The sequence below is a fragment of the Macrobrachium nipponense genome, chromosome 37, assembly GCF_015104395.2.
Source record: "Macrobrachium nipponense isolate FS-2020 chromosome 37, ASM1510439v2, whole genome shotgun sequence".
Lineage (NCBI taxonomy): Eukaryota > Metazoa > Arthropoda > Malacostraca > Decapoda > Palaemonidae > Macrobrachium > Macrobrachium nipponense.
The window spans coordinates 48,893,194-48,914,907 of NC_061097.1; the positions used below are offsets into that span (position 1 = coordinate 48,893,194).

At 42.2% G+C, this 21,714-nt stretch overlaps 2 protein-coding genes across 2 annotated transcripts in view; one reads left to right on the forward strand and one right to left on the reverse strand.

Annotated features, from left to right (window-relative positions):
- LOC135209251 (origin recognition complex subunit 4-like) overlaps nucleotides 1-21,714 on the forward strand; it is a 402,188-nt gene that overhangs the window by 247,266 nt on the left and 133,208 nt on the right. The window lies entirely within an intron of this gene.
- On the reverse strand, nucleotides 8,487-15,369 carry LOC135209249 (U5 small nuclear ribonucleoprotein 200 kDa helicase-like). The gene has a single exon (XM_064241956.1). The coding sequence runs from the start codon at nucleotides 15,272-15,274 to the stop codon at nucleotides 8,993-8,995; it is 6,282 nt and encodes a 2,093-aa protein (XP_064098026.1). The 5' UTR covers nucleotides 15,275-15,369; the 3' UTR covers nucleotides 8,487-8,992.

Sequence of the window (21,714 nt, forward strand, 5' to 3'; positions counted from 1 at the left end):
TTCCAATTTTACTCCTACCTCTGTCGACACCAGACTATTTTTCCCCTATTAGCTTAGTACCCGACTCTCTTAAAAAATAGCGCACGATTCATATTCCAAGTTAGAGCCTTTATTCTACGCGACCGAGTGCCATTCGCGTAGTCAGCGCCTCAGTGGCGTGATTGGTATGATCTTGACCTGCCACCTCGGCGGCCGCGAGTTCAATACTCGGGCATTCCATTGAGGAGTTAGAGATGTGTATTTCTGGTGACAGTTCACTCTCGGCGTGGTTCGGAAGACACGTAAAGCCGTTGGTCCCGCTGCTGAATAACCACTGGTTCCATGCAACGTAAAAACACCATACAACCAAACACATGCGTAGTCCAAAATGCCTTTCTCTCCCTTAATTCTCACTTTCCTCTTTACGTTTCTGTTTAAATATACATAATTAGCAGTCTACTCTGTAGAAGATTTCTGTGCAAGTTAATTGCCTAGCAGTTCATTCCACAAGGAGACATTCTCAGTATGAATTATAGCAGTAATAATTCTGATGATGGCATTAACACGTTTGCCCTGAGCTGTCTTCGATTCAAGGTAGGCAATGATGAGCTTTGCTCCTCTGTGGATGGGTGACCACCACGAAACGCCAGAGGCTGTCAGAATATAACCATTCGTGGGCATTCGTAAGGGCCAGTGCCATTAGGGGTCTGGCATCCTCATCCTCTCTGTTCTTTCTGGCCAGAAATAGGTTGTAGAACACCTGGGTCCACTCCCTCTAAGGTACCCAAACTACCAAAAGGATATTGCACAAATAGAGAGTGTACAAAGGTCCTTTACAGCGAGAATAGAAGTTACGGATCTTGATTACTGGGAAAGACTACAGTTTTTTTAAATTATATAGTCTAGAAAGGAGAAGAGAACGCTACATGATAATACAGGCATGGAGACAGATACAAGGAATTGCCGAAAACATCATGGAGCTAAAAATATCAGAAAGAGCAAGCAGAGGTAGATTAATAGTGCTCAAAACTATACCAGGAAAAATAAAGAAAGCGCACAAGACATTAATCCACTACGCACTGCATCGATAATGCAGCGTCTATTCAATGCTCATCTGAGGAACATATCAGGAGTGAGCGCAGATGTGTTAAAGAATGAGCTCGACAAATATTTAAGCTGCATCCCAGACCATCCAAGATTGGAAGATGCAAAATATACCGGAAGATGCATTAAAAATTCTCTGGTAGACATTAGAGGTGCCTCACACTGAGAGACCTGGGGCAACCCGAACGAGGTATAAGGTCTGTAAGGTTAGTAAGGCAACAAAAATAGAAAAATTATATTATAACACTGAAATGATTGAAAACACACCTGCAGTTGCTGTTTAGTAAACAGACCTTTTAAAACCAGCACAATCTTTAATGGTGACGACATACTCTCTGGATTACATTAATACTTACCGTATTGAAGGTCAGTTTGTATCCGAAGTTTTCTTATACGAGTGATAATTCCCATACAGAAAGCCAGAATTATAAATATAGAGAGAAGTACAAAACCAGAACCTCGTGTAAAATTGCAGTGAAAAAAAACTACATTGGTCAATAATGAAGAAATGCTGCTGTGCCATCTGCCATAAGCCTTTCTTCTGCAGAGGACCCTTTCCATCACCTTCAGTTCCTGTGCCACAGGATCCGCATTCTGCTGTGATGCCACGATAAATGAATGATGAAATTTAGGCTTTCAAGCACTGGGGCACTTTCAGCCACCCAGCGCTTCAGGCAGTGAAAGGGAGGGAATTAAGGTAGGTGTACTGCAAGGTAAAAAGGTCCACAAAGTGAATGACATGAAGGACAGGGATCTGTAGGTGAAACTAAGGCCGGCCACTCACGTCAGATGGGATTTGTAATGCCCGATCGAAATGGGCGGGGTTTAAGCAAGTTTGAATGTGAGTGGAGTGGTTTTTAATCAAGTCATATCTGATCAAGCCCGGAAGTCAAGCGGGATCGACAAACCTGACAGTTGAAGTTTGAATAAGCAACTCACGGTCCGACACGACAGTCAAATAGGGGTTTTTCAGATTAAGTCGTTCAGAACTGATAGTTTGACCGTGAGTGGTGTCTTCGACGAGGCTAGATGAATTAGGAGGTTCATTTACCAAGAAACGGCAGAGAAGAGGATATCGTTCAACACGTCAGACTTTCGATAGATAAAGATTTCTGGAAGGGGTTCTTCTAGATTTATAAGTCGTAGCAATGTCTGTGGAATATAAGAAGTAAAGAATATACTGATAAACACAAAAGAAATGCAGCTTATCAATCGATATTGGAGAAACTAAATAAAAAGTGTCCTTTTTATTTAGTTTCTCCAACGAAAGAGATGGTGAACTAGAAGATAAATAATAAATTTAAGACCTTCATAACGGAAAGAATGAAGGAAAGTATGGTCATCTAAGAAATCAGGAAGTGATGCATAAGACGTTCCGTCCCTTAGACATGGTATATATACATATTTTTCTTATTTCTTTACATACTGAATTTTGTAAAATTTTATATAATTGCAGTTTACCTTATGAGTGTAAACAAAATTCAATTACATAAGACTTTCATTCACCACAGTGATGATGGAGACTGAAGGACGTAGCGTTTCTAGATCCTGGAGTAACGACAAGGTTTCAAAGTACCAAATTACGTAATATATATATATATGTGTGTGTGTGTGTGTGTGTGTGTGTGTGTGTGTGTGTGTGTGTGTGTGTGTGTGTGTGTGTGTGTGTGTGTGTGTGTGTGTGTAATAGTAACGTATATTTTACAATACGTAAAGTACTCTCAAAACAAAACAAAACGAAATTGGTGCCTTGCTCATGACGTTTAATCAGTTATGTTTCAAAGTAAAAGAAAACAAGAAAATAAACTGAGGATATTTCTTAACGAAATAAGAATATATGCTAAAAAGCTCCTAAATGATAAATGATTTAAAGGAGAACTTGGGACAATGCAATAGTAAAATCATAATGGGAGGTAGGTACTTGGTGCTGATTGTGAAATACGTAGTGTAGCGTAATGACTGGGTACACAAAGATTTATTACCTTTTCACTTTTATCATTTCCTACACTAATTTTACACACTACAAACTGTTAGGTATATTTGTAGAAGAGTCAATTATTTTGAGTTTCTAAAAGCTAGTTTATCAAGGATAAAAATATGTATACATGAGTTTTGTGATGTCCAAATAGCTTAGCATGTCTCTAGCGTGACTCTTCCAAGAGCTCTGGGCGATATGGCCACACTCAATTTTATATCTTGATAAGAACAGTCAGTCGCTAAGTAGCCAAATGTGGCACTTGGCCTTTCATAGGGGGTTGTGGATTTCGTCATGCATGTGTCCTTTTGCACGACCGTTATAATCTTCCCACAAAAATGAATGTGGCCTCGTCCACCCTTATGTTTATCATAGTAATCCCTGGGAGCTACCTGTATTTCCTTTAAAAGCAACAAATGTGAGTTTTTCTCTCTTCAAAACCAATCATTGACCCAATATTCTTTTTCGAGGTTTTTTTTTTTTCATTGTTATACTGGCTGCAACGGCACAGTCTGAACATATATGGTTCATTATCAGATATTCCCTCCGCCACGTCCGAACTGTGTGGCTGCCAACTTAAGACTGACTACTTTGTTCAGACCGGTCACCGGGCAGTAACGTGAGTTTGCAGTCATTTTTTTGGAGTCTCCTCCCACTCAGTCCTCATCGTACGACCAGATCGACTGTGGGTGGCCCGCCTAAAAGAGAAAACTCGCAGTCGCACTAGCAAGTAATAGTTTTAGACAGGTTGGATATAAGATGGAAGAAAGGAAGTGGAGTAAGAGCTGCAACGAGAATGCTACGAACGGCCTTTAGTAATTCTTAAAGGGCAATACCATGGCGTCACATTGCCTTGTCCAAAGGTCTGTTAACATCTGCTCCAAATTTATAAAGGCTATAATGCTACTTCACTTCATAACATCTAACTCTTTGCCTTCATTTTTCTGCCTTATTTTGAAGTACAGTACTCCTATCTCCATGTTCATTTGTTCACTTTCATGTGCATATGACAATTTTTTGTCTACTGGGTTTTTCCACATGGCCAGTAACCTTTATTATTGTTACTTCAGATAATTTAATATAAAATCGTTTCTTTTTACATCCAGCCGATAGTATATGGTATGGTATTGTTACGTTGCATGGAACCAGTGGTTATTCAGCAACGGGACCAACGGCTTTACGTGACTTCCGATCCACGTCGAGAGTGAACTTCTATCACCAGAATTACACATCCCCCATCCCTCGGCCAACGAGGTGGCATGCCAATACCATACCGATCACGCCACTGGGGCGCTTCCAGCCGATGGCCTCCTACGCTTGTTCCATATTGAATGTACGTCTTGGGTAATAGCTTATGAATGGAGAATATGAAGCTGCTAATATTACCGATGCAATTTTGATAATATAAACTTTCACATCTTAAGAAACCTATGGAAGTTTTGTCAGAATTCCTTTCTTTCGCTCATTTTTATCAATAAAAACTATTAGACTGACTCAGGTGCGGTGTACTATCATTCCAGTTGAAGTATATTCATTCGGTTGTTTTGCTGGACTAGTGTGTGTTTTCTCGCTCTTTCATGAAGGAATGGGGGCCGTTTCATCAGTGACAAAGTTGTCAAGTTGTTAAAGAACAAAGTGAATAAGAAATGAATAACCCCAGTGTTGCTTCACACTGAGTGTTGAGTTACTATAATTACATAGTTAATTTTAGATTATCCGAATGGAATCCAACACATAAACATCCCAAGGAACCAGTAATTTGGACATTAATACCTCTTCCTTTAGTCCAAAAACAAGCCAGGACGCATACAGAAATGTTTTTATATAATAGATCAGTCACCCTAATGCTAATTGTATATGTGCAAACCAGAAGGATGCTATAAACCAGAATGCATCCAAAAATGCTTTTAAATGCCAGAACAGTGGTATACACAGCCTTGCAGAGCTTTTTCGGTTTAATGAAAGGTTGAGGAACCAATTTAAAAAGCAGGTGCTTCCTTGGATGTCAGGTTTAAAAGTGGCTCTAACAGATCCTGATCGTATGGCAAGTGAAAAGGAGAGCATTTTGCACTGTCCTCAAGTATCTGCAAAATTCATTCCGGTTAAAAATCCCAACCTTCTACTTCCAGGCCAGTACTATACCACAACATTGCACTCTACAGTATAATACTCTTTAATATACTTATCTATAAAGTGCCTTTTAATGCTTAGTTAATAAATACTAGAGGGTGATTAGAAGAATGTGAATAGTCTTGTTTAAAAAAATCCTTAAGGGTAAGTTTCAACAATAGTTACTTAGCCAAATCAGTGAGGTCTTCTACATAAGATGCCTCCATCTGAACATAAGTATGTATAATGTGCTGCATATTTACATTTACAAATAAATCATATAATAGTTTTTAATGGGAACATTACATTCACTGAGGAATGCCTTTTTAACAACTTGATTGTCTACTTACGCACAACTATTCGCCTCACTATATTCAGTTTTTTTCATCTGTCCATCTGCCTGTGGTGTTTGCGTATGGTAACACTGCGTCCCGGGCTTTAGATAGTTACATTGCTTACATTCAACAACAATAATAATATCCTATTTCGAATATTAACGGTGTAATTCGCATACTGTAATTTATTAAAACACCTTTTAGTTGCAAATAAATGTACTCACAGATATCCTTTTATTTACCTAAAACTTACACATAGCGTAACTATTCGAAGCCCGGGACGCAGTGTTACCATGCGCAAACACCACAGGTGGATGGAAAGATGGAATAAAACAGAGTATAGTCTGAATGAGAAAGTTTTAACTGAAGTTCAAACGCCTCATTTTTTGTATGATCAAGGGAATGCCTCACATGAACATTTTTACTTAATGCAGATAAGCATTGTGTGTGTACTGTTTCTCCTTTCCAACTGGAAATTTGTTTTGTTTTTATGGAGTTTTTACGTTGCATGGAATCAGTGGTTATTCAGCAACGGGACCAACGGCTTTGCGCGACTTCCGAACCATGCCGAGAGTGAACTTCTATCACCAGAAATTCACATCTCTCACTCCTCAATGGAATGGCCGAGAATTGAACCCGCAACCACCGAGGTGAGAAGCAAACACCATACCAACCACGCAACTGAGGCGCTCCAACTGGAAATTTGATGCCTTCTGCACTTGTGAAGTTGTGGAACACCTCATGTGACACACTGGCATTACTGAAGGTTGTTTGCAGCGTCCCCTCAAACCTTAGGTGCACCCAACCTTTCAGCCTCTAACTTTTACCTCCATTTTGCTCCTCTTCTGTAGCCTTACTGTCCAACCACTTCATCTCCCTCCCTTCTCTACCCAAAGCACTGAATGACTGAAAGTGCCCAAGTGCTTAGCATTCAGTCTTAAGATCAAAATTACCGTCATCACTCCGTAATGACCTCCAATTTGTGGTTTGCTTTAGTGAACCTTCTCATGGATTTACCTTGTGCCAAACTTGTACAAGAGCCGCTGCACTGGAGATTCTTCAGCTTCCCTCCAAAAGATATACTCATTGGAGGACAAATTTGAGCGAATTAAAAGATTACGCTGGTTTTTTTTAGTAAAATAACATCTGTCATCAGCTTGGTATAAGAAATATATCTCAGCTAGCTACCACCCTCCTCTGTTGGTACTTGCATCAACTTGACAAAGAATTGAGAAAGATATTCTCCAATGACGACCCCTCCATAGGAGCTTACACCAGTGCTTCTCTCAGTTTAATGAGGGCTTTGTAAATCGCCAGCCCATCACAAAGGGCTTCTAAGATAGTTAACCATCAGGACAGCCTTAGCTGTAGCCTTTGCCTCTACAAGACATTGAAGTTCACAATTTATTCACATGAGTGAGCCCTCCCTAAAAGTTATTACATGGATTTGCCCTTTGCCCTCCAGTTATTTCATAGGTTAGACACCTTGAAAAAACAAATTGGAGAACAGATATACTGCAAAAATGCACATAGTTTCAAAGCCTCATGCCCCCTCTTCAGTGTGGAAGTACTAAAACTCAACTGGCAGCTGGGTTTTAGTGTCTCCACACTGAAGAGGGGGCATAAGGCTGAAACTGTATGTGGGTTTTTTAAGTGCATATATTTGTTCCCCAATTTGTGTTGTTTTTCAAGTTTCAAAGTTCGATACTGATCTGTTATCATTAAACCACACCTTACTGGTTGCAGAAATTACACTAAATTCCCCCTTTCACCATTTCTACCAGTGTTAGCTTCACAGTTGAGTGAAGAGGGTCTCCTCTCTCTCGTATATAGCTTTTGATGTAAATGTTTCCTAGTTAACATGAGTCCTCATCTTTCTATTCCCCGGGTGAAACAAACACTCGGTAATAGATTGCATTGGACTTGGACTCAAGGACATCCTTGATTCTAGTTTCTAAATCAAATAATGACAAAACTGGCAAGTTGATAAGAGCTAACAAAAAAAGAAAAAAATTCACCTCTAAACTGCTTTGCTGCAATTTTCTGTTTCTGTAGTTCTTTGTTAGTTTCCTTAGATAATTTATGGACTTTTTTTTATTGTTCCATGTTCATGTTTATACATTACAGGACTGATAAAGACCAACTCACCATTAGCAATGCAATGCTGTTTACCTCAAACCAACTTGCAAATAATTTTGCAAAGAACAGTTTATAGTCTAACAGGTTTAGCCTATCAGTCCCTGAATAGGCACTTGGAGAGCATTGGTTTGTACCAAGTAACAACAGTTTGTAAAAATCCTGATTGATGTAGGCATTGTTCACATCTGTTATTTAGAACCATTTTTGCACAAGCACCAATTGGGAGAGGTTAACACGCTTCTGAAAACTGCCTAATGAAAACTTTGTACAGCACTGTACAGTCATTTGAATCCACACCCCATAGTACTTCAAATTAATCATAAAAATATGAAGACCAAACCAACAGAATTTTTGGAATTGTAAGACATTTAGGTTTTCACCACCTTATAATTTATTCAACAAAGGATCATATGCTATAAATAATACTGTGTGTAAAATTTAACGTTTTCTGGAATTTTAAGTCAACAAAACTATTTCAGCACTGTTTAAGCAAACAAAATATGTTGGGCCAAAATCTATTACTGTGTAACTGGTATTAACACCAATATGAATCTTACACCAAAATATGTATAACGTCAGTATCACTAAACTATATACCATAAAAGACAATCAATATGTGCCTATGAACCATTACTCTTTAACAAATCGCAAAGAGGCCATTAATTACACTGCCCAATTGTATGACTCACTAAGAATAAGAAATGACTGTATACAATACATCTGTACAACATAATAGTTTCTGGACAATTCTTTCAGTAAACAAGATACCGGTACATTCTGTGTGATGCTTCGTGTAAAATCTTCCTGAGCTTTATTTATTCTTGAAATCAATGAAAGACTCCGAGAAGAATTTATAGTTTATTTTTCAACATAAACTTTATTACAATGTGAACGGTATTGCAACATACTGCTGTAAATTATACTAAATCGCAGATCATACATGCATTTTGTAAACATCACTACCACAAAAACAAAACACAAGTCTTCTTTAATACCTAAAAAAAACACAAAAATTGTACAGTAATATTTTGTAAAAATTGCACAGAGCAAAAAAAAACTATGTGTAGAACTAGCTGTATGGACAAAGAAAATATAACAAGTTTCCTTGTGAATCAAGTTACAAGAAGAAACACATTTTCAGGTACAGTTCTTGGACTGCTCACTTTAAAAAGTTTGTACATTAATTAACCACTGTACTGTATATTCATTGCCTAAGGATATTGTGGATAAATCCCTCTTGTCATCAATAAACTTACAAATTAGCTTAACATATGCCAAGTATCAAGAATATTTACATATTTACAAACCCTTCAACCTTATGCTGTATTTACCAAATGCTCTGCTAAAAAATCTAGTCACTCTCTGATTCAGACTCTGACTCTGCTTCTCTGACCCTAAGTGGGACTTTGTACTCTTGGTCACAGCCCATGTATGCATCACTCATGAAATAAAGCCTGTACTCATACTGGCCTTCACTGGGGGCTACAAAGTCCAACTTTACTTTTGCCTTCTGCTGTAGAGTAAGACGCTTGATAGAAATGAGGGAATTTGCTTTGGGATCACCAATGATAACCCACCAACCTTCCTCCCGTTTGTGTGGGAAGAGAGGTGCTATGACAGGGCCTGGTTCATCTTCTCTCTCCAGTACCACCTCAACATTTACCATGGAACCGCTGCTAATGGAATCTGCATCAACCACCTCGTAATCGAGATTAATGCTGGGATACCGGTTACAAAAACGAGCAACATCTGTCATCTGTGCATCTGTCAATTGGAGCAGACGATTACGATCATCATCTTCCAGCTCTAAAATATCAAAGACTGATGTAACATCCTTTGCTTCACAACGTTCAATCATCTCACTCGTAAAATGTGGGAGCTGTTTTAGGTATGAGTCTTTAGACCACATAGCTTGAGTAACCATCTGTGCTAGAGTCATAGCAGATAATGCTGGAGCCAGCCAACCATTGGAAGAGAGCACATCAACACAAGCTTGAATCAGTCTCAAAGCACGGCCCAAAACCAATTCTGTGTCTTGCTGTAATTCAGCACTGAGTGTCAGCCGAGAAAGATGTGCCTGAAGCAGAAGGTTTGTCTTAATGTGTGGATCTGTTGTTTTACCTTCAGGTTTATTTGGTACTTTCTGTCCTAAACGCCTCAAAGTATCTTCTTCTCCATGACGAATAGGAACATTTTCATATTCAGCTGCACTTGAGATGATTTCAAGAAGCCCTCTTATCTTTGTCTTGCTGTTTAGTGATTTGTTGAACAGCTCAATGGTTGTATAATTGATGTAATAGTATGAGGCAATGATACCTAAATTAAGAGGTGCTGTGTCCATGTCATCTTCAATGGTGATACAACGAGACTCTTCCAAATCATGCAGTGTATTTTCCACTAATTCAGACAGATGGTCAGACAAATGACGATGAGAGACTCCCTGAAGGCCATAATAATTGGGGTTCTGAGTCATACGCCTGTACAAAAAGGACCAAGTCACATAATCTACAGCCTCCTGCTTGTTTTCAATTGTACGTGTCACAATTTCTGCATTAAAGTGATCATGTAGGGCATGATCAAGATGGCTCTCAATAGGCAATGGCTCATACAAGAATTTCTTGAAATAGTCTTTCTTTGAAGAATGACACATGAGGACACACTTGGCTTCATCATCTTCATTTGGTCTGTTTGCACGACCAACCATCTGTAAAGTATCCGTAATAGGATAATCTTCATAGTTGTGCAACCTACCATTGTAACTCTGAGTGTCTGTAATAATGACTAAATGTGCTGGAGCTGTGATCGCCCAACACAAAGCCCGACTGACAACTACAACTTGGATGGCCTCTGCTTCAAACAAGCGTTCAACCATTCTACGATCCCTAGTGCTAAGACCTTCATGCAAGTAGCCAACACCCTGGCTGACTAACTCTCTTAACATTTCATCACTTATTTGTGGAAGAAACTCTTCCATTTCCGCAGGATTCACTTGCAGAAACCGTTGAGGTTCTTTATCAGCTGCAGCAAAAGTAAGAAGGTCACTGGCAGTAATCATGCTCTGCTTTCGAGAGGGAACAAACACCATGGCAGGTTTGCGTGGACTATGCTTGAGGATAGCTGTATAAGCAGGTTTAGCCATGGCATAAATCCTTGAAGCATTATGGGGGTTATTAAATCCTTGAATGTGTAATTCCAAAGGAAGAGGTCTAACATTAGGATGGAAATTGAATGTATAGTTTGATGAACATCCAAGCCATTGTGCAACATCTCTTGCATTTGCCAAAGATGAGCTAAGGGCCAAAATGCGAATATGTCTGCTAATTTTTGAAGCTATATAGCGAATACGTGAGCAAACAACTTCTAAAGTCGGTCCATCTGATCCACCCATTAACTGTAACTCATCAACAATAAATAAATTAATGTTCTGCACATTCTTCCTCTGCTTCCAACGTCGTGATAACACATCCCACTTTTCTGCAGTACTAATGACTATGTTTGCTTTGTTGAGAAGCTTCAGATCTGCTCCAGTCTCACCAGTCAAAAGGACAACTCGTTTATCCAAACTGCAGAATTTTTCTAGCCAGTGTTCATACATGCTTTCAACTATTTCATCCTTGGATGCAACATATACACATCTTGCAGACTCATCCTGACTGAACATTCGAAGAATAGCAAACTCAGCACACAAGGTCTTACCTGACCCAGTTGGAGCTGCAATAAATACACTGTCATCAGAATTATAAGTGGCATTGAATACTTGAGTTTGAATGGGGTTGAACTGCTGATTTCTGTTCAGCGTTTTATACAGACCTTCATACTGCGGGTTCCTCAAAGCAGTGATAGGAAGAGGCTGTAAATCTAGAAGTTCAGTAGGTGGTGGATATTTCTCAGGAAGAATGAGATGACGGAAGGAGACTGGTAGGAGTGTTTCTGCTGATAACCATTTGTCTGAAGTAATACGAATGAAGTAATGAGGATGCAAAGGCTCAAAAACTGGCACAAAGAATTTTACCACATGTTCATCCTCTGAGAATTTCTGCTTTAAAAGGAAGTACTCATGATGAAGGACATTCTCTGCATCAACATCCTCCACCATGATCCAAAATGCCTCTGAACGGCCATGCACTTTTTCATCCCACTTGAAATCTGGTGTAATAGTCAGTTCTACTTTAAGCATTTGGCGAGTGATAGGCTGAATGTGTGTTTCCAAATCAAGTTTAGGTAACTGATGAATGTATTTGTGGATCATTTTTCCTCCTTTGGGCATTCGAATCAACTCTCCAATTTCATTTGGTCCTAAATCATACAGTCGTTCCCACGGGATACTCTTCTTCTCCAACTTACGTATGGCTTCCTCTGGAATTTTTCTAAACTGGCGAAGAGGAGACATGGACTGCCACATTCGTTTATCAACCATCTTGCACAAATTAAGGGTTTTGTCAGCCAGCTGAGCCCAGCCTCTGTGAAGGACAATCTCAAACATAGCTCTCATAAGTCGTCCTGCACTCTGAGTCACATAAACCATATCAGACATAAGGGCAAATCCATCCAACTTGAGCTGGGAAATATATGCCTGCAGGAGTATGTTAACTTTGGCACTTGGCTCTTCCACACTCTCCTTAATAGGAATAGGGACACGTTCCATCAGTTTTTTCAACTCGAGCTTTTCTTCCTCTCTTACCATGATATTCTTGAACTCTGAACTCTGAGAGAAGACTCTGAACAGTTCAATTTCACTGAGAGTAGGTTTCAGTTGCTGATTGTAAACACCCATTGTCTCACAGGTAATATAGAAGTAACTAGCTATACGACCAAGTTCTGTCCCCTGGAAGTGTCCAGATTTTTTGTCATACTTTATCAGATTACCTTTCTCCAACTTCAGAGCTGCTGAATGAATAAGATTTGCTCTATGCTGCTGTAAATATTTATCTGAATTTTCTGATGGAACGGCATATAAGTTTCCTGCACGAATCATTCGTACGTAGAGGTATGTGTAACCTAACCAGTTCACAGCATCACGTATACTCTGAACAGAGCCAAGAACAATTTCAGCATTTAATAAATCAGGAAGTTTGGAGATCAGCTGGGATTCAATTGGTAACTGCTGATTCATTAGAGATAAGTAATACTGAAGCTCTGAATGATTTGTAATGAGAATACCTTCACCTTTAGTATCATACTGAGGCCTACCAGCTCGACCTAACATCTGAAGAATGTCTAAAGCACCCAACTCAACCCAACGTCCCTTACTAGCATCATAAACCTGTGTTCCTTTGATCACAACAGTGTGAGCTGGAAGATTCACACCCCAGGCTAAGGTGGCAGTTGAGACCAACACCTGGATGTGACGATCAGCAAACAGATCTTCCACTAAATTCCTATCTACCCTATTCATTCCAGCATGATGAATTGCAAAACCGTAGGGCAATAGTCCTTTTAGGTCATTATTCTTAACTTGGTCTGCCTCAGTTCGCAACACTTCTGTTGAAGCTGATCCTTCACGGAGGAAATTACCCAAAGTATCTTTTTCCAAGCACATGTCCAAAATGGACTTGGCAGTCTTTGCAGTCTCTTTTCGTGAGTGAACAAATATAAGTATCTGATTTTTCCCAGCATGTTCCATGACTTTTTCATACAGAATATCATTCATAACCTGATAACGTTTAATGGCTTTCTTCTCTGTGATACCAATATACTGCTGAGCAAGAGGAACAGGTCGAAAACTATTGTCAAAGAAAAATAATCCTGTCTTTAAGTCAACTCTCAAAAATGCTGCAACATCTTCATAATTTGGTAAAGTAGCTGATAACCCAACTAACCTCACAGCATCTCCTGTTGTCTCTGCATTTCTTAAAGTCCTAGCTACAAGAGCTTCTAACACTGGCCCTCGTTCATCATGGAGCAGATGAATTTCATCAAAGATGATCAGTCTCACAAGTTGGGTATAGGATCTCTCCCCACCACGTCTAGTAATCACATCCCATTTCTCTGGGGTGCAAACAATTACTTGGGTCTCCATAATTTGCTCCCTTGTCAATTGGTGATCACCGGTCAATTCACCCACTTTAAGACCATAGGGTTCTAATCTCTTGGCAAAATTCTGTGTCATTTCTGTTACCAGGGATCTCATAGGTGCCACATATATAATTTTGAAAGCATCACCATTAATAGTTCCATCCTGGTTTGTATTTTTACCAATTTCTCTTAAAATAGTCAGCAAAGCAACATTAGTCTTACCTGCACCAGTGGGGGCACAAAGCAATAAGTTTTCATCACCATCCATAGCAGCTTTGAATAATTTGCTTTGAATACGGTTGAGATTTTTGAATCCATCAAAGGCTGGCTGAGCATAAGCAGGAAGGTTTGCAATAGGAACCAGCGTTTCATCAGGAGCAAAAGGTTTAGGCTTTAGAGCTGGGACATGGATTTCATCATAGCCTTTTTTCATCTGCCTTGTAGAACCTTCTGGAAGATGGCACTTCTTGTTGGAGTTATAGTGAGAGCCAGTTGAAAATATAAGGCTCTCTAGATCAACATACTCTCTGTGTCCTGGTACTTGTCCAGATCTATCATCTACTTCCATCGCCTCTGTGTTTATGCGCCGTGGTCGTGAACCACCAAGTTCTTCCCCACCATCTGCTACATCCATGGCTTCTTCCTCATTCTCTAACTGTGCTAGAATTCGCCTCAAGTTTGGCTCAGCCAACATTACTCTCCTGATATCCTCTTTTTCTGTGTCTGATTGGGCTGATGCTAACAATGTACAATAAAGAACCATTTGCCGGTTTTTGTTTAGAACTTTAATAAACTCAAATTTATCATAACCTAAATTGAGTACAAGTTTGTTTTCACATTCTCGGTCATCTTTAGCTGTTTTCAAGATTTCCAACACATCACTTGATTTTGTCTGAGCCTGAATCGGATCATTATAAAATCTATTTAACTCCCTCTGTAGCCAATGTGCACCAATATCATGAGGACTAAGCACCCTCTCCTTTTTGGCACCAACCTGATCCCCTCCAGTTAGGTTTTCTGCATGAATCGCATGATTTCCAACATTAGCTTCCTCATTTTCTAGTTCCTCTTCCTCCTCTTCACGAACCTCTCCAGCCACTTCATCTTCACCTTCCTCATCAGAATCTTCAAACTGTACATTTACTCCATGGGTCTCATCCAGCACTGCCTCACTGTCAACAGCTTTTGTTTCGTGTCCAAAATCTGTTATTTTTTTCCCCAAATTAACAAGCACAGCAAATCTCTCTTCTGCCAGGCCACCTAAAAGCTCCTCTGTTTCCTTTTTTCGCTCTTTATCCTTAAGTTTGTCATTTTTAAGAACTGACAAAACTTCATCTGCAGCACCGCATAATACATCACGAGGCTGATCTCCCAAAGCTTCCTGTATGAAAGATAATATTACCTCATATGTCTGATGTGTCTCCGTACTTTTGGGGCGATAAAATATGTCAGCCATTTGATCTAATTCTAAGATGGAAAGGGTCTTCACTGATATGGCTGGAGTATCTTCTTGTTTTTGTTTCTTGGATTTACGCTGCTCTTCTCTTGGCTGTTGTGGTCTTGTCCTTTGATAGCGATCTCCCATCCTTGTTCCTTCCAGCTTCCCTGCAAGGGACATGACTTCACCGGTAGCTTCATCTTTGCTTCTTCTTTCGATAAGACGAACATCTGCTTGTAACACAAGGTTGGAATTCTGTGGAAACAATGTAAAATTAGCCGCAGTTCACTGTAAATGTTTCTGTACAAAATGTAATACCAATGCTGTTAGACCACATGTCATAACAAATTACTGATATGCTTACATTTATAAATATACTGTTAGTATTCAATAAATATGATATTGTTAGTATACAATAAAGTTTTGTACATGAACTTCCCTGCCAGATATATACTTAGCTGATTGACACCCTTGGTGGAGGGAAAGAGACACATACTTACTTAGAAAGTGGGGACAACACATGTTAAAGGAATACATAATATAAACCTCTGGTTCTTACCTGATTTAGGCAGAAGACTTGATAGTTACTGTCTATTAGTCTGCGTTGCCTAAAGAGTCTCAGCGAGGGCGTGACCTATGGCTGAAGAACTCTTTGGGTCTACCAATGGGAACTGAGTCCACTTACTTGGCAGAATCCAAGCAGGATCTGGTCAATGGGGGATCAACCCGCTTACATGCCAGAGCCTATCACTACCAATTGCAAGGAGCCTCAAGCACAACCGATCACCTAACCAAATACTAACATTAGTATACGAAAGAAGGAGCTGCCTCCTGCAACCTCCTTCGTACAACCAAAAACTCAAACTTAAAACTAACAGGGAAAAAGGATTAAAAAGGATGTGTTTCAGCTCCCTGCCCCAGCACTGAATCCGCCGATATGTAAGGGCCTAGCCCAAAACACTTATCATACGTAATCGATACGTCCCTTAGGTAGTGATTAGAGAAGACTGATTCACACCTCCAAAAAGTGGCCTTCATAAGGTTTTGTAATGACAAATTCTTCTTGAAAGCCAAAGACGTCGCGATGGCCCGTACTTCGTGCGCCTTGACTTTCAGAAGGTTAAACTGTTGCTGATTGCAAGAAGTGTGTGCTTCTCTAATAATATTCCTGATAAAGAATGAGAGTGCATTTTTAGATAAGGGCCTACTGGGGTCCCTTACAGAGCACCAGAGATTGCTCTCATTAGCAGCAAGTCTTTTCTTCCTCTGAAGATAATATTTCAGGCTTCTCACCGGGCAAAGAGATCTCTCCTCTTCTGTCCCAACTAAGGAGGATAAGCTTTTGATTTCAAAGCTCCTGGGCCACGGCGAAGAAGGGTTTTCATTCTTGGCTAGGAAAGCCGGAAGAAAAGAGCAAACCGCGGAGCCTCCTTGGAAACCTACCTCACCTTCTAGAGCCTGCAGCTCGCTGACCCTCTTCGCTGACGCTAACGCACAGAGAAAAAGAGTCTTCATCGAAGGTCTCTGAACGAAGCAGCATGGGGAGGTTCGAACCTTGAGGACCTCAGGAAGAGCAGCACGACATCTAGATTCCAGCTAGGCACTAAGGAGGAGGTTCTTTTAACCGTTTCAAACGATCTGATTAAATCATGGAGGTCCTTGTCCTCAGATATGTTTAATCCTCTATGACGAAAAACTGAGGAAAGCATGCTCCTGTATCCCTTGATGGTGGAGACAACCAACCCGCATTTTTCCCTCAGGAAGATAAGGAAATCTGCAATCTGAGTCACAGAGGTACTGGAGGAGGAAACTTTATGAGTCCTGCACCAGCGTCGAAAAACATCCCACTTCGACTGGTAGACTCTAGATGTGGAAGGTCAACGTGCATTGGCAATAGCCCTTGCAGACTTTGCCGAAAAGCCCTTAGCTCTGACGAGACTCTTGATAGTCTGAATCCAGTCAGACTGAGAGCGGGGAGGTTTTTGTGAAAACCTGTCGAAGTGGGGCTGTTTGAGCAGATCGACTCTTAGAGGTAGGGATCTTGGGACATCCACCAGCCATTCCAGTACCTCTGTGAACCAGTCGTGGGCGGGCCAGAACGGAGCTATCAACGTCATCCTTGCTCCCTCTGACGCTGCGAATTTCCTTAACGTTTCCCCTATAATCTTGAAAGGCGGGAACGCGTAAAGATCCAGATTCCTCCAATCCATCAGGAATGCATCTATTGCCACTGCTCTTGGGTCTGCAATAGGGGAGCAGTATAGATCTATCCGCGCATTCCTGGAGGTCGCAAATAGATCGAGATGGGGCCTGCCCCACGTCCTCCACAGCTCCTGGCATACGTCCGCGTGCAGAGTCCACTCTGAGGGAAGGACTTGATTCCTTCTGCTTAGCAGATCCGCTCTGACATTTCTTTCTCCCTGTACGAACCTGGTGAGAAGCCTTATGTTCCTTTCCTCTGACCACAAGAGGAGCGATCTCGCTGTCTCGTACAGGGAGAAAGAGTGAGTCCCCCCCTGTTTCCGAATGTAAGCCAGGGCTGTAGTGTTGTCGGAGTTGATCTGAACATATTTCCCTTTTACTAGGGGCTCGAAGGTCTTGAGAGCTAACCAAATCGCTGTTAGCTCCTTCTTGTTGATGTGCCAGGACACCTGATCCCCCATCCAGGTGCCTGACACTTCTCTCGACCCGAGAGTAGCTCCCCAACCTTTGTCCGAAGCGTCTGCATACAACACTAGGTTGGGGTTCCGAACCTGCAAGGAAAGGCCTTCCTTGAACAATAGAGGGTCTAGCCACCAACGTAGATCCTCCTTTATCTTTTGCGAAATCTTGAACGCAAAGTCCAGACCTTGAGATTTCCGATCCCAGTTCCTCGTCAGGAAGAACTGTAGGGGTCTGAGGTGCAACCTTCCTAGAGAAACGAATTGCTCCAGCGAGGAGAGTGTCCCCAACAGACTCATCCACTCCCTCGCTGTGCATACATCTTTCTCTAGAAAGATTGCTACCTTCTCCAAACCTCGGGTTATCCTCTCTGGGGACGGATACGCCCGAAAAACCTGAAAAGCCATCAGAATCCCCAGATAGATACGCTCTTGACTGGGGATTAGCTGTGACTTCTCGAAATTCACTAGCAAACCCAGAGAAGCTGCTAGATCCAACGTCACTCGTAAGTCCTCCAGACATTTCTCCTTGGATTTGGCCCTGATAAGCCAATCGTCCAAGTAGAGGGAAATCCTCACTCCCTCGAGATGAAGCCACTGGGCAACGTTCTTCATCAGTCCTGTGAATACTTGGGGGGCCGTGGAAAGGCCGAAGCATAGGGCCCTGAACTGAAAAACGTTCCCTCCCCACATGAATCTGAGAAATTTGCGAGAAGAAGGATGGATCGGTACATGGAAGTAAGCGTCCTGAAGGTCCAGCGACACCATCCAGTCCCCGGGACGAAGAGCTGCTAAGACTGATGACGTCGTCTCCATAGCGAACTTCCTCTTCTTCACAAAGACATTCAGGGCGCTCACGTCCAGAACCGGTCTCCATCCTCCTGAGTTCTTGGGAACTAGGAACAGACGGTTGTAGAACCCCGCTGAAAGAGGGTCCTGAACCATCTCTATTGCCTCTTTCTCTAACATCAGCTCTACCGCTAGAGCGAGGGCTTGATTCATTAGTGGGTCTTTGTATTTGGCCACCAGTGCCCTTGGAGTGGTGGTCAAGGGTGGTCTCGAGATAAAGGGAATGAGGTATCCCTCTTGATGATCGCGAGGGACCAGTTGTCCGCCCCCTTTCGTGCCCAGACATCTGCAAAGTTCAGAAGTCTGGCACCCACAGTTGTCTGGAGGACACACGAACTACTTCTTGGCCCTAATAGACCGGGAGAAGGTCCTTCCTCTTCTAGGTGGTCTCGAACCTCTGGAGGAAGAAGAGCGAGACGAAGGTCCTCCTCGAAAGGGTTCTTGCCTACTTTGAGCCTCTTTCTTCGTCTTCTGCTGAAAATGATATTGTTAGAATACAATAAAGTTTTGTACATACTTACCCGGCAGATATATACTTAGCTTATGTCTCTGACGTCCGACAGAAATTCGAATTTCGCGGCACACGCTGCAGGTAGGTCAGGTGATCTACCCCCCTGCCGCTGGGTGGCAGGAATAGGAACCGTTCCCGTTCTAGAACCAGATTTTCTCTTCCACCTGTCTCCTGAGGGGAGGCTGGGTGGGCCATTCATCGTATATATCTGCCGGGTAAGTATGTACAAAACTTTATTGTATTCTAACAATATCATTTTTGTACATGCAACTTCCCCGGCAGATATATACTTAGCTGATTGACACCCTTGGTGGTGGGTAAGAGACAACTATTTACTGAATAGACAGGTAAACAACATACGTTGTAGGTAATAAATAAATAAAACCATTGGTTCCTACTTGTTCAGGCGGAAGATTCATGGCTAATGCCTAGGAATCTGCTTCGCCTCAAGAGCCTCAGCGAGGATGTGACCTATGGCCTAAGAGTTCTGTGGGTCTGTCGATGGGGTCTTATCCATTTACCCGACAGAGCCTCTTACATGACAATATGCCTATGCCTAGTGGCATAATTAAGGAGCACAACACCGATCCCGATCACCTGATCCTAACACGAGGGTTAGTGCTTAAGTTGAAAAGAGTTATCCCCAAACTCCTTTCAAACAACCCAAAGAAAAAACACGACGTTAACTAAAATTTAACTCACTAGTTAAGGATCAGTATCGGCTCCCTATCCCAGCAATGTATCCGCAGACACGTATCAACCAAGAGAGAAGGACTTCTCGTAGGTTATCTTGACATCCTTCGGATATGGGAAGTCAACACAGAGTTGCATCTCCCGTATGTGACAGCTAATATGTCCTTATGACATATTGTTAAGGAAAGAACAAGAATACAGAAAAGCTCGCACTCCATGCGCTTTTAATTCTCAGCTGTTTGAAGGAATCATCAATGCACTTGTCAAGTGCTTAGGAGATCACATTGTCTCAAAGAAGGCCAGGGCATTCTTTGATATAGATCTCTTCTGGGTGAAGCCTGGAGCCTGGCTAGCGCCTCGCGCCTGGCTGGAGCCTTGCGCCTGAATGGCGCCTAGAGCCTGGCTGAGCCTTGCGCCTGGCTGGCGCCTCGCGCCTGGCTGGCGCCTGATTGGCTCCTCCCTCCTGGCTAGCGCCTGGCGCCTGGCTGGAGCCTTGCGTCTGGCTGGCGCCTTGCGCCTGGAGCTTGGCAGAAGACTTCATGATTACTGTCTATGAGTCTGCATGCCTCAAGAGTTTCAGCGAGGTAGGGACCTATGACTGACAAACCCTTCTGGATCATGTCAATGGGGGCTAACCCGCTTACACGACAGAGCCTTCTCGGATCGTGCCAATGGGGGCTGACCCGCCACTTACATGGCAGAGCCTTACCTGTATCATATCAATGGGGACTAGCCCTCTTACATGACAGAGCTTTAGGTTTCTCTTTACTGGAAGGAGCCTTGCGCCTGGATGGATCCTCAATCCTGACTGGAGCCTAGCCTTGAAGGAGCCTGGCACCTGGATGGCGCCATGGCTGGCTTCTAGAGACCTGGCTGGCTCCTAGAGCTGGCTGGCTCCTAGAGCCTGGAGGCTGGCTCCGAGAGCCTGGCTGGCTCCTAGAGCCTGGCTGGCGCCTCGCGCCTGGCTTGGCTCCTCCACACTTGCTGGAGCTTCGAGCTTGGAAGAGTCTCTAGGCTGTCTGGCGATGTCCACATCGGACACTCTTATATCTGTCCGATTTGTTCGCCTCTGGCGCATTTGCGCCAGGTTGGAGGCCCGCTCCTTCTCAGTATCCGGCCATGACAGAGTTCCTTGGAACTGTCCGCCTCTGGCGTTTTTCACCTGTATTGGCATTTGGCGCTTGGCTGGCGCTACATTGTCCGAGAGTCCTGAACAACCACATAGTTTATCAGGAGACTGGAGAAGGGTGGAAGAAATTCTTCCCCTTTGAGCTTTTGGCCCCTGGCAAGGGGAGGTGATTTCTTTTAGTCAGCTACACCCAGTAGACCAGGGACAGGATATCTACCAAATACGAGAGAGAAGAGTCTTCCTCCGAGGAGGATCCTTCGTGAACACTTCTTTTGCTAACGAGATCTCTTCTTACATGTTGATGAGGTTCCTCGTTGCAGAATCTTCCCTATTCCTTGCCCGAAGGAAGGGAAGGAGTCTGGAAGTCGAAGGAGAGACTGGAGCTGAAATTGGGCGGAACCCTGATTTCTAGCTCTTATTGTATTCTTCTGAATACCTTCTGGGAAGCATTTTGAGCCCTCATCGCACCCCGAAGACTCTGTAGGCAAACGTTTAAACCATCTCTTCTTCTGTAGATGAAAATGTAAGTACCCTGCCTGGGCAACTAAACTTCTATCTGAAAGCGTTGCGTCAGGAATAGAGGATTTAGTTCTTTTTGCCAGACATACTATGCTGGCAAGAACCCATTGCCGAGTCTCCATTGAATCTGATGCGAGATTCCAATGCACAAAAAATTCACTTGTCTTCTTGGTCGTTTAGGGCTAAGAGAAACAAAGAATTCCTTCATAAACTTCCTCAAAGAAGTTTGATGAGGAGCAGTTCCATTTTGTCGGAACAC